Genomic DNA, 18,702 nt, shown 5'->3' with positions numbered 1-18,702 from the left:
AGAAGCAGTTAGGAGGGAAATCCAAATAAGTATAGTGTAATTCCTCTCACTGCCAGAGGGGGAGACATAAGTTCAGTGCTCCAGCTTCAACCTAAATTTAACCCTAACCTGGCCTTCACCCAAGTCTGCACCCTAAAATTTAACAATTTACTTTGTGGGCACTTGGGTTTTGTCCTCAAAAAAGCAGGTTCCCACAATGTGACTGAGTACACAGCTGTCCCCACAACAACATTAATACCTGTCCACACACACACACACACACACACACACTAAACTGATTCTAAAAAAATAAAACCGTTCTGATTTTCATTCGATATGACAATCTGACTGCTCTGCATAAACCAGGTGACTCTTTACTGTCTGCTGCTTGTTTTGATAAATCTGTTTTGATTTGATTCTGTTATAAACAGCATTTACATAACACACAAACACCAAAGTCACAAAAAACAAAATGACGGATTCAATCCAACATGGGAGCTGACATGCTGACAAAAAATCTAAAATAAAAAATAAAATAAATAATAAAACTGTCTTTAGATGCATGCACAACATATCACAAGTTTTGCATATAATAAAACAAAAACATTCCAAATCAGTAATAGTCTGGCACTTTTCAGGTAGCTTTTTAAAAAATAATTCCTATATTGAAATTGTTATTTTCAATAACTGAATTAAATTCTGCCTACATTGCAGTAAAGGTGGAAGTATGTTGTAGTGGTGTTTTCTCGCAGCTGCAGCTTGTGATGCTGTGACTGGAGGACATGAAGCTGATTGGACGGCTCCTCTGTGGACGTCAGCTGAGTGTGTAAACTGTGTAAACTGTGTCGGAGGAGAGCAGGTGTGTTTTCTGCACTCTCTGCTCTCGGCTCGGCTCGGCTGTGTTGCGTTGACCTGGTGTCTGTGCTGGAAAGCGGAGCGCTGCATCCTCAAATTAAAGTCTAGACAGACAAACATTCCAGCGGAGCGTTGCTAATGCTTCGGCTGCTGCATCGCAACCAAACGCTCGGGGGTTTGGTGGTGGAGGTTCACTGTAAGAAATGTTGGGTTTACAGAGTCGTCTTGAATTTGCACTGAAAGTTTGATGTTTCTGTGCTGCGCCGCAAACAGTCACCAAACTGGAGCTGAGTTTACATGAGAACCTTTGATTCCCATCACAGAAATGCCTCTAAAAATCTTTTCTTTTCTTTAATTACCTTCTCATAGGAATATCTACACACACTTTTTAGACACCTCGGAATAATGTTTTTCCGTTTCTAAAAGCATAAAGGTCCCTTGGGGAAACAAATACAAACATTTATACAGTAAAAATCATTAATGCTTTAATATATGCAATAGACTCCTTTTCCGTTGCCTGTAAACCAGAGCTGTGTACACGGCTCTGCAGCAGACAAATAAGCCTTTCTGTGTGTGTCTGTGGTGTTTTGGGGGGTGTTACTTTATTGCCTTTTTTATATAACTCTTACTTATTCAGTCTCTCTTTCAAACTTGATGCAGACTAATTTGCATTTATGTTTTTGGGGGGTTTTGCGCTGCTTGGGCAGTAAATAGGCGATAAGGTGATAATTATCCTTTTCATTAGCAGTCATTTCACCCAGGTGTAAATGTTGATTGTACACTTTCCCACTACATTAAAAAAGTCAGATGTTAGCGGGTTTTTGGTGCAGTGGAAAAGGGGCTGAGAACATTAATTCAAAAGTAAAAGAAATCCTATTTACTCAAAACAACTTCCGTTTTCTAGAAAAAAAGATTTGGCTTGGCTTTTCTCCAGAAATCTCTTAAATATTTAACATTTAATCATTATAAACAGAAAGACAATAAAGGCAAAATATAAGATGAAATATATTGATGAGTAAAGATACATTAAAAAAGCCTCTACGATAGAGGCTAAATCATTAAAAGAGCCAACGTGTTTTGATCATTATAGGTCTAATAGATTTCTTCTTTTACTTTGGAGCGCCTGGACTGACTTTCTGTTCTGTCCCTGTTCTCTTAAAGCAAGCAACACATTTTGATTTACATTTGATTATACCGAACATTTATTTATTTATAGCGTTTAATCAATATTTAAACAAACCTAATTTGTCCCAACGATCCAAACAAGTCAAACTGCATCTCATCTGCTGTTTGCTTTTGTGCTTTTTTTGTTTCACCCACCGCAGCGACGGACTGGCTCAGGTGGACACTTTTTGCAGTGTGGACAGTTAACAGGGGCTGCAGTGTGTGTTTGCTCCACTGGACACGGTCTCTGGTTTGGACAGCTGAGAGCCAGCGGACTCAGTGTCAGATTAGCTTTGGAAGTCATTAGCGCAGCTTGATTTTAGCCGAGAGCCGAAGCCCTGCAGCAGCTCACTGACAACTCGTATCGTGTTTAAGGATCACTAGAAAACACTTTGTTCCTTCGTCCTGCTTTTATTGTCGCTTGTGATTTTCAGCTGAAAGTCACCAGCGAAAGAGCTTTAAGGGCCAATTTAATGTCAGCGTCTAAAGTTGATACATATTCATAAACTGTGCCTCTGCACTGAACCATGAGGGGTTCATTCCAAAACAATAAAGATCACTTTCTTTAAGAATTAAAGATGCATAATTGCTCGCTTTTATCCTTATTTTATCTTACTTTTACTAGTATTATCATGCAGGTTTTATCCATTTGAAGATGCATCATATGTAATCTATTCTGGTCTTGTTTTACTCTTACCTGCAGGTTTTATTATGTGTCTTTGTCTTTCGATGTGAAGCACATAGTTTTGCATGTTATTTCTTTCTTGTAAAGCACGTTGGGCTGCATTTCTTGTATGAAAGGTGCTATACAAACCAAAATGTATTATTATTATTATCATTATCATTGTTATTGTTATCATTTTATGGAAGATATTGAAATCCTCCTGGTCTGCGCTGCAGGACAGAGCTCCACTCGGACTGAGCTCACGTGTTTGCGTTTCGGGTGCTGCTCACACTGGACACCGAAATGGCTCAATTCAGTTAACAATGGGTTAAATGATCATTCCTGTCCCTGTGTGTGTGACAGGTGCAGCAGCAAGATCACAAACACTGAAACGGCATCCATCAAAACCGAATCTTTATTTATTATCTCCAGCCCCACTAAATATAGGGCACAATTCTTCATATCAGTACCATCGACTCATGCCTCGGAAAATTACTTTAGATCAATGCAAGTCACACTAGAAGGATGATTTGCTGTCTAGTTAACAATATAGTATGATCCCAGGAATATAAATCCATGCAAGGATACACTGGATGTATCATTACACACTGAGGAAACACTGCTCAGAGGAACATCAGCAGGAAAATTAACCTGAAGCAACAAAAGTGAGGGGGTAAGAAGGATGTTGACAAGTGTTGACGTGTCTTTATGTCACAGTCACACTGAGAAAATACTACAGTATTTCAGAAAAGACGCTCATGTGTGGACAGAAACTGTGTTCTTACAGCATGTTGACAGAAATGCCAGGCCCTGATTGGTTCACCTTAAAGTGGTCCGCTCAGGGCGGGGCCCCATCTCGCTCCATTACAACCATCCCAGAGCTTATCAGAGCCGAACCCTTCCAGGAAACACGACACGGTAAAAGCTTTCTGTGGCTTCTCAGAGCCTGGCCGTCCACTCCACTGCGTAAACAAAGCTCTCCACGTGACGCTCTGTGTGTGTGTGTGTGTGTGTGTGTTGTGTGTGTGTGTGTGTGTGTGTATGTACTTCTGTGCCCGTCTAACTCAGACTGTGTGTATTCTTTCTCTTTGTGTATGTGTGTGTGTTGCCTTGTTAGGCAGTGTTTGCAGCTGTGTGTGCATGCGTGCGTGTCTGTGTGTCCACTGCACTGATGCGCGGTTTGCGTGACAGCGGCGGATCGATGCGGCGTCCATGTTATTCTCCTCTCGCGGGCTCATTAGCTAACATTCAGTGCTGTCAACAGAAATCCATCAATCGCTTTGCTTCCTTTATCAAATTCTGTTCACTCTGAGCTCCTAAACCGAATAACAGGGAGGAAAAGCACGCGGTTTCTTCTGTACTGCTGGATTTTGGGCTGCCGCGGTGGTCCAGTGGTTGTTGAAGGTCATCTAGAGGTCACTGTTCAATTGGGCCTCATGCAAAAAGCTATATATATTATATATATATATATATATATATATATATATGCATTTCTCTTGTTTTTGGTCATATTTTTTCATGTTTTGTTAGGAACCACTGATTTCTGGGATTCACCAAAGTTGTTTTCAACTATGATACAATCAAATTTACATTATTATTGTTTGTTTTAGAGTAATTATAATTATTGGAATACTAAATTTCCGGGCTAAAGACATACTATTAGTCCATTAATCCCAATTAACACTATTAAAACCTTTGGATGACTGTCTTTTTTTTTTTCCATTCGATTTTTATGTCACATCACTTTCAGTTAGTGTGCTTCCCTCTGCTGCCAGTTACAGCACCGCAAATGTTTTAGCCACTGCTGAGATTTTGAATTTCATTGTAACACCAGTGAAATCACATTTACTTTGTTCATTTAACAATATGTATTATTTTCAGTATTGCAGAAGTTCTGCGTACGGTCTTTTTCAGTGTTAACTCTTACGTTTTTGGGCATGTGTCAGAGGATTAAACCTGTTCTTAAATAGTGTTCTCTGGGCGTTATATGCTAACAACAAATTATCAACCACATGCCTCCAATTCATGATCAAATGGGTTTAATCACTCAGCACACCTGAGGAGATTCTGATGTTAAAAGCGTTTGGTGCATCTGGAGCTGACTTTTCTTTCTCTTACCAGATATTAATAGAAAATATTAGAGAAATTTAAGAGAATGTTGCTGCACATGCCTCAAAATCTCTAAATCTCTCTGACCAAAGCGCTGACACTTTTTTCCGTCCAAACTAAAACCACGAACCCAAAGCCAAAAACATCAAAACTCCACCATCACTGCTGTAAGTTATGAGCCTATCCATTATGATGAAGCATAAAAATAAAGAAATAAATAACAGTAGCTCATCAAGCTCTCGTTGGCCAGTAGTTACCCAACCAACACGCACACAGAAACAAGATCAAAAGTCCACAGCTGTGCCAGAGTCAAAAGACGTTTCAGCATGCTAAAGTGTTCAAAGTGATAGTGGCAGCATGTTGATGTTATGCAGATGAACTGTTCAGCATGCCCACTGAGATAACCGGCCAGCATGTGCTAATCAGCAATAAATACAAACATTTTTTAAAAATATAAAGAAATAAAATTAAAATCTGCAGAAAATCTATAGATATGTGGTCAGATCTCTGCAGGTGCACACTCCCTTTAGGCCTGGTTATCAGTATCAAAATTTTGTGCAAATCCATCCGTGTACTAGGGGTCGACCGATATTGGGTTTTCAGGGCCAGTTCAGATACCAATTATTAGTTGTTAATGAGACTGATATTTGGAAATTATATGCATTTAAATTAAAAATCAGTATTTAGAATTTGGAATATAACAAAACGTTGTTTATGTCAGTCTGGACAGCAGATCAGCGATGCAATTTCTGGAAAAAAAAATCTTAACCCTTCCCTAGCCACAAGGTGCTTTCATTTTTTTCCAGTGTAAATACGATGGCAGCCTTTTTCTCGGAAAGCAACGGTCACCACAAGCAGCTTTGACTTGTGAGCAGCGTTTTTGTCCCCTGTCATATCGTGGACTCACCTGTCTCTGGTTCTCTGTCTCGAGTCGCAGCCGAGCCTCGATGCAGCGCCGCGTCTCCAAAAAGGCCTGACGCTGAGCCCGGTCTGACAGGTAACTGATGAAAATCCCCGCAGTGTTCATACACATGAACAACACGGCCTGAGCCGCTACCTGAAACACACAGAGACCGACGGACAGGAAGTGAGCTCACACAGAACAGCACGTTTTCTCTGTTTAAGAGTTTTGCACACAAAGCATATTCAAGTATACAAGTGCAGCTGAAACAATGAGTTGACTGTTTTTGCTTTTTTATTACTGTAAGTATTTTGCTTTATTGAATTTATTTAAACTTTTTGCATGTTTGCTTTTAATTCTAATACTTAAATACATTTCCCTGAAATCACATCTGTTTTGTTTAAGTTAACAGAACGTCAGTTTCACTGCTGCTGAAGTTCTTCGTCCAACAGCCATTTTTGGCAATTTATGTCTCCAGACTTGTGCAAAGACTTTAGCACAAGTCTGGAGACATAAATGACCAAAAATGGCTTTCGAGTCTGGCACGAAACCTTCCCTTATATGGTGTTAAGGAGGCGTTACCTCTGCTAATAGGTGAATAAGGTCAGTGGGATTCATCATTGAACACACCTGGTCACGGCAGATGTGGATGGTAAAGAGCATTTGATGCATCTGGAGTTGATTTGTCTTATATTTTCAGAAAATTAAGAGAAAACATAAGAGAAATTTAAGAGAATGTCGCTGCATGAAGCCCACTGTTGGTTCTTTAAAGGCGTACAGTTAGACGCTGTATGTTAAAGATGCCCAGTGACCTGGTTTGACTGTCTTCTAGGCTGCAGACGCTGTCATGAGAAATTGTCTAAGTCCTAATTCACATCTGAGGCGTTTGACTAAACAGATCAGTCTGATGTGGACATGAAATGAAGATGAAATTATTAAGGGGAAGTCCTGCAAACTGCTGGAGTGCCGCCAGGTTAAGCTGCCTGGCGTCGATCCCTGTTTTAATTCACAACATCTTCCGCTTTCACACATTTATCATCCAATGACATTTATTTGTGTTTACAGCCAGCAGAAGCAGCTTGTACGAGTTTTTCATGAGGGAACTAAGGGACGCTGTATCTCATTCTGTGTCTCAAAGATGCTGTGTGCTCCTGAAACTTTCCAAAGATCAAACACACAAAAACCTGACCAAAGAGCCCACACAGACCCTGTGATTATGTAATTTATACCTCAGCTGCAATAAAAGTGTGTCAAGATCACATGAAAAATGAATGTTTGAGGTGAGCGTGGCATCACTGATGAGCTTTCTTTCTACCATCATAACAAGTCAGTGAGCCAAGACGCCCTCTGAAAAGAGATGTCTGAAACCAGAGAAGACAGGAGACGGAGTCAAAAGAATAAAACCAGGTCACTGATCATCATCGAAGGAGTGAACACTGAAACCGCACGGCTCACCCGTCACAAGTTTTAGCCGTTACCTCCCATTGTTATACCTACGGGACACTCGCACAACGGAGAACTTTCATGGATTTATGGTGCCATGGACATTAAGATACAATAAATGCATTAATAGATTAGTCTCTTGTTGGGGCTAGGTATTGGTACTCAATACCTTTACAGTATCAGCGGAAATAACCCAGTACCAAATAGTGTCAGGACTTCACAGGTCAAACAATTCTGCATTTGATCATTTTTATACCCGATAAAATCAACATATAGTGTTTGAATTGTTAATCACAGTGACGAATGTGTTAACAAACAGTTGTTTAGTTGTCCATTTATGCACCCAGCAGGTATGAAGGTATGCTTGTATCCATATTTCCTCTTTTAATGCGTAGAAAAACCCAAACTATACACTGAAAAAGTGTAAAAACCTGCGTCGAGCTGGAGGGGAGCTGCAGAGTTGGGTGATAATTCTCTGAGCTTATGATATTTTAACAACCTAAATTTTTGGGACCAGAAAAAAAGGAAGCCTGTAACTCCTATCTAGGGATTTTTGTGTTTTTGGAAAATACTTTGTCAGTATGGGTGATGTGGCTCTGGATTGGCGCAGTCAGGTCCTTCTCTGTCTCTCTTGTGGATGTGTCTTTCTCTCATCCACCTCTCTTTTTTGGGATTCCCCAGAGGTCTACCCTGGGTCCCCTGCTAATTGCAATTTTAATGTTACCCCAGGGTAAAATTATGACAAAAAATAAACAGTATAGATTTCAATTGCCATGCAGATGATACGCAGCTGTATGTCCCATAATAGCTCCGCCATTCTTTGGTGTTTTATACCCTGCTTAACTAAATTCAAGAACAAAAAATTACCTGAAGCTTAATGACTCAAAATCTGAAATCATTTTAATTAACCCTTGTACTAGTACTAGCCTAAGAGAAGTGACCACATCACACCAATCCTCGCTGCCCTTCTCTGGTTACCTTGTTTGTAATTTGTACTTTAAAACAGCGTTCTTTTAGATCATTATGCTTCTACTAAATACCATTTGATTTTATCTCTATGCAAGTATATATTTTCATGTCTCTTAAACAGCACTGTATTATCTCTGAGACAGTGGAGCAGGCAAATAAAGCAGTTCGACAGAAATATTTCATATTTACAAGTAATTAAAGGGTGGAAATTATTCAACAGAGGAAACAATATAAGTATATTGAGGACACAGATGATCAATTTAAGGCGTGATTTGGAACCTGAGTGCACCAGTGAGCAATTGGAGGTTTAATTTATCTGCTGTTACCATCCTCCGTAGATTAGATATTTACAGGCAAAGTTTCCCAAGCAGACGTGGCAGGAAGCAGCTCTGTAAGGTTTCAACAACAGCACACACCAGTGACTCAGAAAAACACGGCTGCCCTCCTTCATCCTCTGAAGGATGAGTGTGTAAAGACCGAAGGTTTTCATCAGGCGGGATCCTCTAAAGCGAGGAGCAGCTCGGCCCATTAAACCACCAGAAAGCACAGCTGATGTAACACTCTGCAACATGACCGTCCTCCGCGGCTGCACGGGGGAATTCACCACCTCCACCCCCTCAGCATCCCCCTGCCTGCCGGAGTCTCACATGATGCAAGTGTTAAAACAGGTTGGCTGAGAGTTCAACACACCTCACAAATGAAAACCCTTCACTGCTTCACACGAGCTGAGGATGTAAAATTGGACTGTTTTTCATCAGTTTAGATCAGTGATACTCAAATTCAGGCCCGCGGGCCAACTCTGGCCCCCAATTAGGGGGACTGGATAGCCCCCCAAACATTTTCTAATTCAGTAAAAATAAAGTGATTCACAGTGGAAATTTTATTTTTCTTTTAAGGCAGGTGAAATGACTGAAAACACCTGCAGAGGTGGATCATTAGTGCGCAGAAATAGGCACCTAAAAATACACTACATGGCCAAAAGTATGCAGACATGTGTATTACACTGGTTACACTGCAATAAGGAATGGCCTCCCTTTAACTGTTCAACACAAACGTTTAAACAAACTAATGCTTTACAGACCTTTATAGGATGTAGATTTCCCTTTATAGCAGTAATACTCAACTTACAGCACCAGATAGGGCGCCAGGTCCCACCAAATCCTCAAAACTTCCGAGAAATGCCCAAAAATCCAAGAAATGTCCTAAAATCCTTGAAACGTCCTAAAATCCTGGAAATGTCCTAAAATTCTAGAAACATCTTAAAATTTAAGAAACGTCTTAAAATCCTAAAAATGTCCTAAAATCCTAAAAATGTGCTTAAATCCTTGAAACATCCTAAAATCCTAAAAATGTCCTAAAATTTCTAGAAACGTGCATGGGGCTGCTGTGTCTGGCCCCTGGCTTCCTTTCATTTTGCAAAGTTGGCCCCCAAGCAAAAAGCAAGATGAGTATTCCTGATTTAGAAGAATGAAAGAGTGTTTATACGTTGTAAACTCTTGTGTGTGCGTGTGTGTGCGTGTGTGTGCGTGTGTGTGTGTGTGTGTGGGTGTGTGTGTGTGTGCATGCATGTACTGGGACTAATCAGAGTCACAGACAGGCCCGGACAGGTCCTGAGCATCTGCTACCATCTCTAGTGTCTCTCTGTCTCTATCAAAAGGTCACTGACGACAGATTTTATTGCCCCACACAATGAACAGACTGTACTCAATCTGCAGGTGGCCGATAAGGCTGTCGATCAATAAGTCATGATTACTTGCCCAGGAGAGAAGATTTCTGGCTTTTAAACAAATCCTCGGACGTGTTTTAAGCAAAGCTGGATTAACAGCCCTACAGCTCCAGAACTTCAGGGTCTTTGTTGGAAATAAAGGGATATGCATCTCAAATGCACAAAATTAACTGTCATGATAAAATGCCATCATTGGGTCCTCAAAATTTACCATAAAAACCTTAATTATTTCAGTTTTCAACGTATATGTTGGCTTTTACTTAGTGTTTTATTTTTATTTTTCAAGACCTTAATCATGTATTCAGTATTGCTTGCTTATTATCCTAGAAATGTCCTTAAATCCTAGAAACAAATATGGGGCTGCTGCAGCTGGCCCCTGGCCTCCTGTCATTTTGCAAAAGTGGCCCCCAACCAAAGCGAGTATCTTTATAGGAACCAAGATGCTCACTAAAGCACACAAAAGTATGTTTTCAGGGATGTGATGACAGAAACATATTATGCAGCCATCCACCAGTGGGGCCGCCACGATACAAAACCCTCCACTACTTCCTGTTTGAATGGTTCCCAGGCAGGCTGAGCTGTTCAGATGATAAACACTCGATGGTGACTCAGTGCGTTTCAGCTCCAAAGCTAATAAAACAACCTGTTTTCCAAAACTAAATAAATGTCAAGGCTGGTTTATTATTCCAGGATTTACTGTGGTGCTATTTTCCTTCTGCCCAACATGTTTCTGTCTGATTTCTGCTCTAATTATCTTTTTGAATCTGAAAATGTGACTTTTGTTTGTCTCAAGGGGTCAGTGAAAAGGTGTCTGTCAAATCTACACAAGGAAATGTGTTTTTAAATGCTTCTTTCAGGGTTCACTCCGGAGTTAGAGAGGCCTCATTAGCACGAGGCAAATCAAAGTGATGGTGATTAAATAACTTTTAAGCCCCTTTCATTGCTCCCTTTCTGCCCTCTCTGTTTTCCTTTTTTTGGGAGGAGAAAGTGCTCTTGCTCTCACACTCGAGGCACAATTGTGTCACAGCTGATAAAAACCTCAAACAGACAGTTCAGTGTCCTCTGTCGCTGAGAGAGAAGCTCTGAAGTGCTCTGCCGCTGTGCTGTTTGCCTTGGCAGTAAAATTGCTGCACTAAGAGCAACATTTCAAGAGGAAAGGATTGAACGTGAAGAGGAGACTTTCTGATTTCTGGAGCTCTCGACAGCTCGAGTTGACAATTTTTAAGGGGGCTTTCCCCGACTGCCCGCCGGCCTCTCCACCTCTGTGGACTGGTGTTAGTGTTAATTTAGAGGAGAGTCTGCTGACTAGAGCTGTTGTCAATTCACAAATATTTGCCCGAAATTCAGGCCTGACATTGGGATGGACGTTTGGTTCCGCTGAGCTGACAGATCCTGACTGGGGATGGCAGTAATATGGCTTTAAAATATTATCGCCGTATTTTATTGCCATTTTGCGATAAATGATATATATCCCAATATTTTTAAATGTCCTTTGAACTGTTAACTTCCCCTTACGTTGTCTTAGGGGTCAAAAATGACCCAGAACTATGTTTAACGGCATAGAAACCACCCTGAGCGGGCAACAAACAAACAGCTCTCCAGCTCATATATTACTAATATTTCCAAGTTGCACTGGTGCTCCACCGTCGCAAAATGTGACTAAACAGTTGTGACTGGAGCTCTGCAAAAGCCCTGCTTTGTGTGTGTGTGTCTGTGAGAGGAGAGAGCAAGAGAATCAAAACGCTGGTGGCTTATAAAAACGATCTAAAAATGTATTTTTAATGTTTGTGATATTTGTATCACATGAGCAACAAGCAGCAGCACCTCGACTATATTCAATATATCACCAACCCCTAAGTTGAATGTTTGAAATCAGTTCCCCTTTAATGTTTTCTGACACTGTTAAATACTTGTTTTCACTAATAATTTCTGTACAGGAAAAACTCAAAATGTTCAGGCAGGTCTGTGAATATGCCTCAGATTTTCATTGTTAACAGTCTATCAGACTGGGCCTTTAAGGTTTTATTTAGTAAGACAGTTTTCATTTCTTCTGACAACGGCGGAGGTGCTCATTAATTCAGTGGAGGCGGCTCGCCTCCGCACAGAGCAAACTGCTGCAGGAGAGCCAGCATGTTGCTGCCATAAAGAAAAGAAATCTCTTGGAGTGTGTTTCACATGCAAAGCTGAATATGTGTAGGAGTATTTATTTTTCCTTTAAGCCACACACACACATACACACACACACACACACACACACACACACACACAGAGCCATCTTTGTCCTAGTCCTCTCCCCTGAGGCTCCTCACTGTATCTTACAGAGCTGAGGAGCCTCCCAGTGCATTACGGTGTGTTACTGTGAATCTCTCCCAGGACGCCATCAGCACTGATTCAATTTCTAAGTCGCCCCTGAAGGCCTCTGCTGCTCCCACAGAGACTCAGAATCAAACCCCACAAGCTGCTGCAGCTGCGGTACAGTAGCTGTGACGGCGTCCATGTTGTTTTGGAAAAGAGCAGCGCCGGCTCGCCATAAAGGGCATCAGCACGGAGAGCCCCGGTGCACTCATTAAAGGAAAATGCCACTGATGTGGATGTTTTTAACAAGGCCTCATTAAGAGCAGCGGGCCAGGAAGAGGCACCACTTACAAACAGCTACATGGAAAATAATGAGGCAAGGTTAATAATAGTAATAATTATCATAATGTTTTCAATTTGATTCAAGGGTGAGTAGAGGCGTGCAGCGTGACATGGAAAATAAACATTTCCACACCGCAAACTTAACAATGAAAAAAACAAAACAGATTTAAAGCTCCAGTGTGAAGGATTTGGGGGATATATTGGCAGAAATCACATTTAATATAAGTCTGTTTTCTTTAGTGTATAATCAGCTGAAAATAAGAGCTGTCATGTTTTTGCCGCCTTAGAGTGAGCCGTCGATATCTACGTGGAGAACAGATCATCGTCTTCGGAGCCATATGTTTCACCACCATGTTTCTACAGTGGCCCAGAAGGGACAAACCAAACACTGGTTTGGCCACCGCAGCAGCCCCTTTGCAAAAGGGAAAATGCAATGAACAAAGTAACATGTTCGAGAACAAATCACTGATGTGTTTCATGCAGGGTTTCTGGTCTATAGGCTAATTTGCAACCCCAGTCCCTGGTTGGGCTTTTTTGTCTAAAATAAAACAAAACAAAACATATCACAAAGCATAACATCCTAAAAGGTGCATCAAATAAGGCACACAATAAAATAAATCCAAGAAATACCCTAAAATCCAAGAAATACCCTAAAATCCAAGAAATATCCTTAAATTCGAGAAATATCCTTAAATGTTCTTCTAATCCGAGAAATGTCTCAAAATCCAAGAAATGTTCTAAAATCTGAGAAATGTTTTTGAGGCTGCGTCTGGCCTCCTGTCATTTTGCTGGTCTACACTAACATCACAAGAAGTTAAATCCTGAACTCCAGTAACAATATGTTTCAGGGCAGAAAAGGAAGTTAAGAAATGTGTGGGAACTTCTCAGCCGAATAATTCATGAGTGTCATCTTGAACATGACAAAATGATTTGGAAAGATCAGACACCCACCCAGCATCAATATTTCAGAGCTCTCAGTTACACAATGACCGGCCTTGTGTTTCGTCTGCGGAGGAGACTTTACAGGATAACATATGTCCTCTAGAAGAAGCAACATCGGCGCTCTTAAAAGCTGTCGGGCCACCTCAGTTTAACCAGCTCTTCGTATCTGATGACAGCTGTATGAAAACATGTTGGGGGGGGCAGCCGGCTATGAGCAGCAGAGCTGGAGCTCCCGCCGCCATCGCCGGTCTCTGCAGAAAACACTCCTCTGCCAGATGAAGGGATTTGCTGCGCGGCTCTGAGGTGCAGAAGAGGACGGCCAATGATTCACTCGGCTCCGCGCGCTCTGCCGACGACTCGATGAAGATATTCCGCAGTCAACACGGGCCGTCAAAAGATATTGCTTTTTAAATTTAACATGACGTGGACGGCCTGCGTTAATAATTCATAACCGGGCGGAAAAATCGCTGTGATGTTTGCAGACAGACTTTGTGGAAAAACAAACTAAAGCTTTGTGTGTTCTCTCAGTGGACCAACTGTCAGCATTTATTCCAAATGTGGACTCTATTTTAACTGGATTAAAGCATCCTCCTGTGGATTTGGCAGATTTCTCTGAGTCATTTCCTGACAGTGTTGATTTACCACACTGTGCGACAAATATTTTTAAACAAGTAACTTAATTTTGGAGGTTGTTGCAAAAAAGAGAAAGCAACATATGACTATAGTAGAAGCTGCGGGTCAAAGGTCATCCTCCAAACTCGTGCAGGTGCACTGATACATCTGCTCTGATTGGCTAAATGTATAGACAGCGCTGTGAGACAGTCAGCTCGTGTCCTCTGGCTACACTGAAGACATAACGGATGCAGACGTTAACGGAGCAGATGGGGGAAGAGAGAAGAGAGAAGATGGGGAGATTCTGCAACATCCATGTGCAAATATCATTGTGACTTAAATATTATAATATCTGCATGACTGTTTTTGTTCAAATTTCATTTCCACTTTTTGTACTAAAAATGAACACTGATAAATGATCAGATTTTGGGTGGAAAAATAGAATTTATGTGCAAATCTGTAATGAAAACCTTCTTTCTGTCTCTACACCGGATCAGTTTTGTCGATATAAGATGTACTCGAGCTCACTGAAAGACAAAATTAGGCGGAGTGACCAGAAAAAATGCAGAGCTCTGTAGTGCAACATTATATGACACAACAGTCTGGTAATAATATTTGTCTCGAGTCAGAGCGGAGCTGATGCAACCTGACCATCATTTCTGAGGCTGAGGCGTGTAAATGAGCTGGACAAAATATTCAAAAAACCTAAAAATAACAATTTACTTCAACAAACACTGAAGTAATCTTAACTGCCAAACACTGATCCCTGCAGTATTCAATCAACATTTTGTCAAAGTTAGTGACTGCGAAGAGGACAAAAACCTTTCATGCTGTCCTCCAACTCTCCCAGTGACATAAGGGCTCTGTTCCCACTACGGCTCAGAGCGTCCCAGTCCAGGATTATGTCCCTTCCTGTCACACAGATCTGATGTCTTCTTTTCTGTGTGAACATCACAAGGTTGCATTCAAGCACTTTGTATTTTTCAATGCCATTCCAGACCGCACGGATCTGTGCTCCAAATATGAATCCCACGGCTTGTGACCTATATGGGACTCGTTACCATGACGATGTCTGATGTCATCCAGCAGAGACGATTGTCACAGACAGTTTTGGAGCGTGGCAGTTTTGGTCTTAGTCATCGTTAGTGCTGAGGACGAGTGAAGCGTTTCAAGGATCACACACTGCAGCGCAGCAGAGCGAGCAAACCAGAACACGGCTGTTCCACGGCTCGCTGTTTCTTTCCTCGTACGCAAAGAAACCGAAGTGATTGAAGTCAAAGTCAGCTTTATCGTTCTGACATGTTTTTTAGACGTATAGAAATTGAAAATGCATTCCTCTCCATGCCCTCAGTGCAAATAAGAGAAAAACAAAGAGACAAAGAAAAAAGAGAACAGAAAAAAACAAGTAAACACTAAAATACATACATACATAAAATCAAATAATCAGGTAACAGAAAGAAGAAAATATAGACATGATGTATATACATACCTACATATGCTGTATATATAATCACATGTGTGCAATATGGTGCAGTGTGATGGGTGCAAAAAATGCAGGTTTTGCAGGAAACTAACCTATATGAACATCTGAGGCTATCATACAAGTATGTACGATCCAGTAAGGGTCAGTGTGACCTTTACAAAACACGTTTCTGACCACAGTTCAAGAATTCTTGAGCTAATTACGAAAAAATATGAGTAAAACGATAATGTGATGACATTTTATAACGAAAGTTTAAAGATCAGTTTCACTGTGATGTCAAAATGTTCCACAAAAACACTTTTCTGGCCAAAACTCAACATCATAAATTAGGAACAGAAGGGGAGACGTTTGGCGAGTTACTGAATTGGTGACACTAATCTGTTAACTGCTGATTTTTATAGATCTCTTGTGCTGCCATGGGAGGATTTGTGTGAAGCATCCATGTTTTCAAGGGTTGTGAACAGGTGGCACACAACCGCCGGTTGGTTATTTTAATTTTTTCTTGCCATCAGTTTTTCCGTTCTGTCATTATCAGAAACTGGAAGGAAAACACCTTCTTCCTCTTTTGTGCCCACAAAGAAATCCAGGAGATTTCCTGCCAAACGTCACTCAGTCCACCACAGAGTGTAAACTACAGCGAAAAGGCCCCAAAATAATGAGCACGTTTATTTTCAGACATCAAACTGCTGCATGACTGTGATGATTTACTGGCGTTAATGTTGAATGGCCCCACAGTGCAGTGTGATTACACTGAAGACGTTTTTGGTATAAGAGGCTGATTTGACAGTCAAATCATAAACACTTTTCTCTGACAGTCTAAGCAGCTCCTCTTGGCACCTCCCGCATCACAACTCGGCTGCTTTCTCGGGCTGAACGTGTAAATTTGGCTAACGACTGCGATGACAAGTGAGCGTCTGCAGGAGGACGTGTGTGTGTGTGTGTGTGTGTGTGTGTGTGTGTGTGTGTGTGTTACAGCAGCTCCTCTCGAACACGCAGCGACAAAAGCTGCGATGTTCACCAATATGTTCTGAATGTGTGATCAGAGGCAAACCCGTGACGAAGCTCTGGATCAGCTCTGCATATCAGCTGTGTCGCTGCATGTGCTGCACATAATGAATTTTCAGCGTGTGCTGTTGGAATAAACGTTTTAACGAGAGAGAGAGAGAGCGGAGGCTTTTAGATCAGCAGGAAGAAGCCTCAGCACTCGAAATTAACCACATCCATGTGGCAAAACACGTGTGTTTCTGCGATGGACATCAGTGACTGACAGTAAGTCATTTACCCATAGTGCTGAAATTAACCCTTGGGGACTGTTTGGCGCATTTTACACACTTTTCATTCTTCGTTTTTTTCATTTATCGTTTGCATGACACGCCTACGTGGCCTTGGATTAGACGTAATGATGGCTAGTGCGGTGGCTGCAATCGAAATAAAGCTGCTAATGTTTTCAGCCTCCATCGCCATGATTCTTAGAATTTTATCGCCAGAGGAGAAGTCGCAGAACATCATTCAATAGAAACAATCATCTCACAATTGTGTTTTACTGACATTTCGATATAAGTGCCTGAGTTTCGCACCAATTCGTAATGGAAGTCCGCCTAATAGCGACTATGTGTAACACAATAATCTCCACACTCAAAGGCCTTTCATGTATGTAAATGTACCTAAAAAAGACTCATTAAGGATGTCCTAAACACAGAGGCTGGAGTCACATGTATGTGGCGCTCGTCCACCGCAGTAGTTTCATAACAGCGACCTCTGACCCCTGACAAACCTTCTCCGAGTCGAGCAGAATCTCCTACATGTGCGCGCTCTCCCCTGCCGTGGCCTCTGGCGCAGCTTCTCCCGAGCATGTGATCGTGACATTTCCCCACAGCTCGGCCCGCAGCTCCGCAGCGTGCTCGCCTCTTTAAAGTCACTTTATGGATGTGACCTCTTGTTGTTTGCTCCTCAGAGCGAGGAGCAGCGGGAGGAGCAGAAAGCAGCTCCATCAGCGCTCCGCGTGGCTGTAAACAGCTCTGATGGATTGCTGCCTGAGCGCACAGATTCACTGAGTGCAGACACACATGTGACTGATATGTGTGGTCCACGGTGTGACTTCATCAGTGTATTTCTACGGGTACTGTGCTGTATGTATACTGGTATCACTGATGGAATCCTCCTCAAAGCCGTCCGCACAAGTGATACAGCAACGGCCCATTTCCACTGCAGGAACCCCGGGGTCGTTTTACAGGGTCTCGCCTGTTGGCGCATGTCCCCACCACAGGAAGCGCCACCATAGGACAGTTTCTGAGCACTGCTACGGGACATGGATATAGAAACATAGATACGGTGTTCCCAATTTGACCGGCATCTGCACAGGCGCCACATTAGGGAGGTCAAAATCCGCTGGCACAGGGTTTCTACAGCTTAAGGCAAGTTAGATTTAAAACTTTTAAAGATTTTTTTTAATGTCTCCACAGATTAAATTAAAGAATAATTTTATAGTACCCAAAATGTATTTATTTATTTTTGTAACTTATTTTTAAGGACATTTTGCCCAAATCCAATCCAAATTTATTTATAAAGCACATTTAAAACCAACAGAGTTGACCTAACTGCTGTACATCAATAAATACATTAAAACACAATAGTAACAAAAATCATAAAATCATAAATAGTTCTTTTTTAAATGTATTTCTTTTATTGCTGGTGTGTGTGGCTTCACTGTTTCCCGCCAAATGTTTATTGTTACATAAAACATTCCAGTCCAGCCAAAAAGTGAGAACTGGGAAATACCTGGCTTTTGTTGGGGAGTTTTCTTTGTGATTTTCAGCTTAAAAAACAGATGCAACCATTTATTTTGAGATCTTACAATGCAACATCAAAAATATCGACCTATAAAAAATACTTGCCATGTCTGAGCATTTTTAAGACTTTTGAAATATCGATTTAAGACATTTCAACACCAAGTAAGGCCTTATTTTTACATGAATTAATTCAATGCCTCTTAAGACCTTTTAAGGACCTGCGTGAACTCTGTAGTAAACAAATACACGTGTACTGAGAGATGCAGATCTCACTACAAAACTGACTGTAACTTGCTTCACGTCATACTTCCACTACATTTCAGAAACAAAGCAAGTAACCACAGACACACCTCGCACGCCATATGCAGACGTCAAAAGTCCCCTAAACACGCGGTGTGAATACGCTGCTTTACACAGTAAGTGGAACTT

The 18,702-nt window shown here is 41.4% G+C and overlaps 1 protein-coding gene across 1 annotated transcript in view; it reads right to left on the bottom strand.

Moving 5' to 3' along the window:
• Positions 1-18,702, bottom strand: part of adcy8 (adenylate cyclase 8 (brain)) — a 97,110-nt gene that overhangs the window by 54,985 nt on the left and 23,423 nt on the right. Inside the window, exon 2 of the mRNA XM_042497525.1 lies at positions 5,679-5,828. Coding sequence (XP_042353459.1) covers positions 5,679-5,828 — 150 coding nt within the window. The remainder of the gene's footprint in view (positions 1-5,678; positions 5,829-18,702) is intronic.

Source organism: Plectropomus leopardus, chromosome 12 (genome assembly GCF_008729295.1).
Source record: "Plectropomus leopardus isolate mb chromosome 12, YSFRI_Pleo_2.0, whole genome shotgun sequence".
NCBI lineage: Eukaryota > Metazoa > Chordata > Actinopteri > Perciformes > Serranidae > Plectropomus > Plectropomus leopardus.
This window is presented reverse-complemented; position numbering and strand designations above follow the sequence as displayed.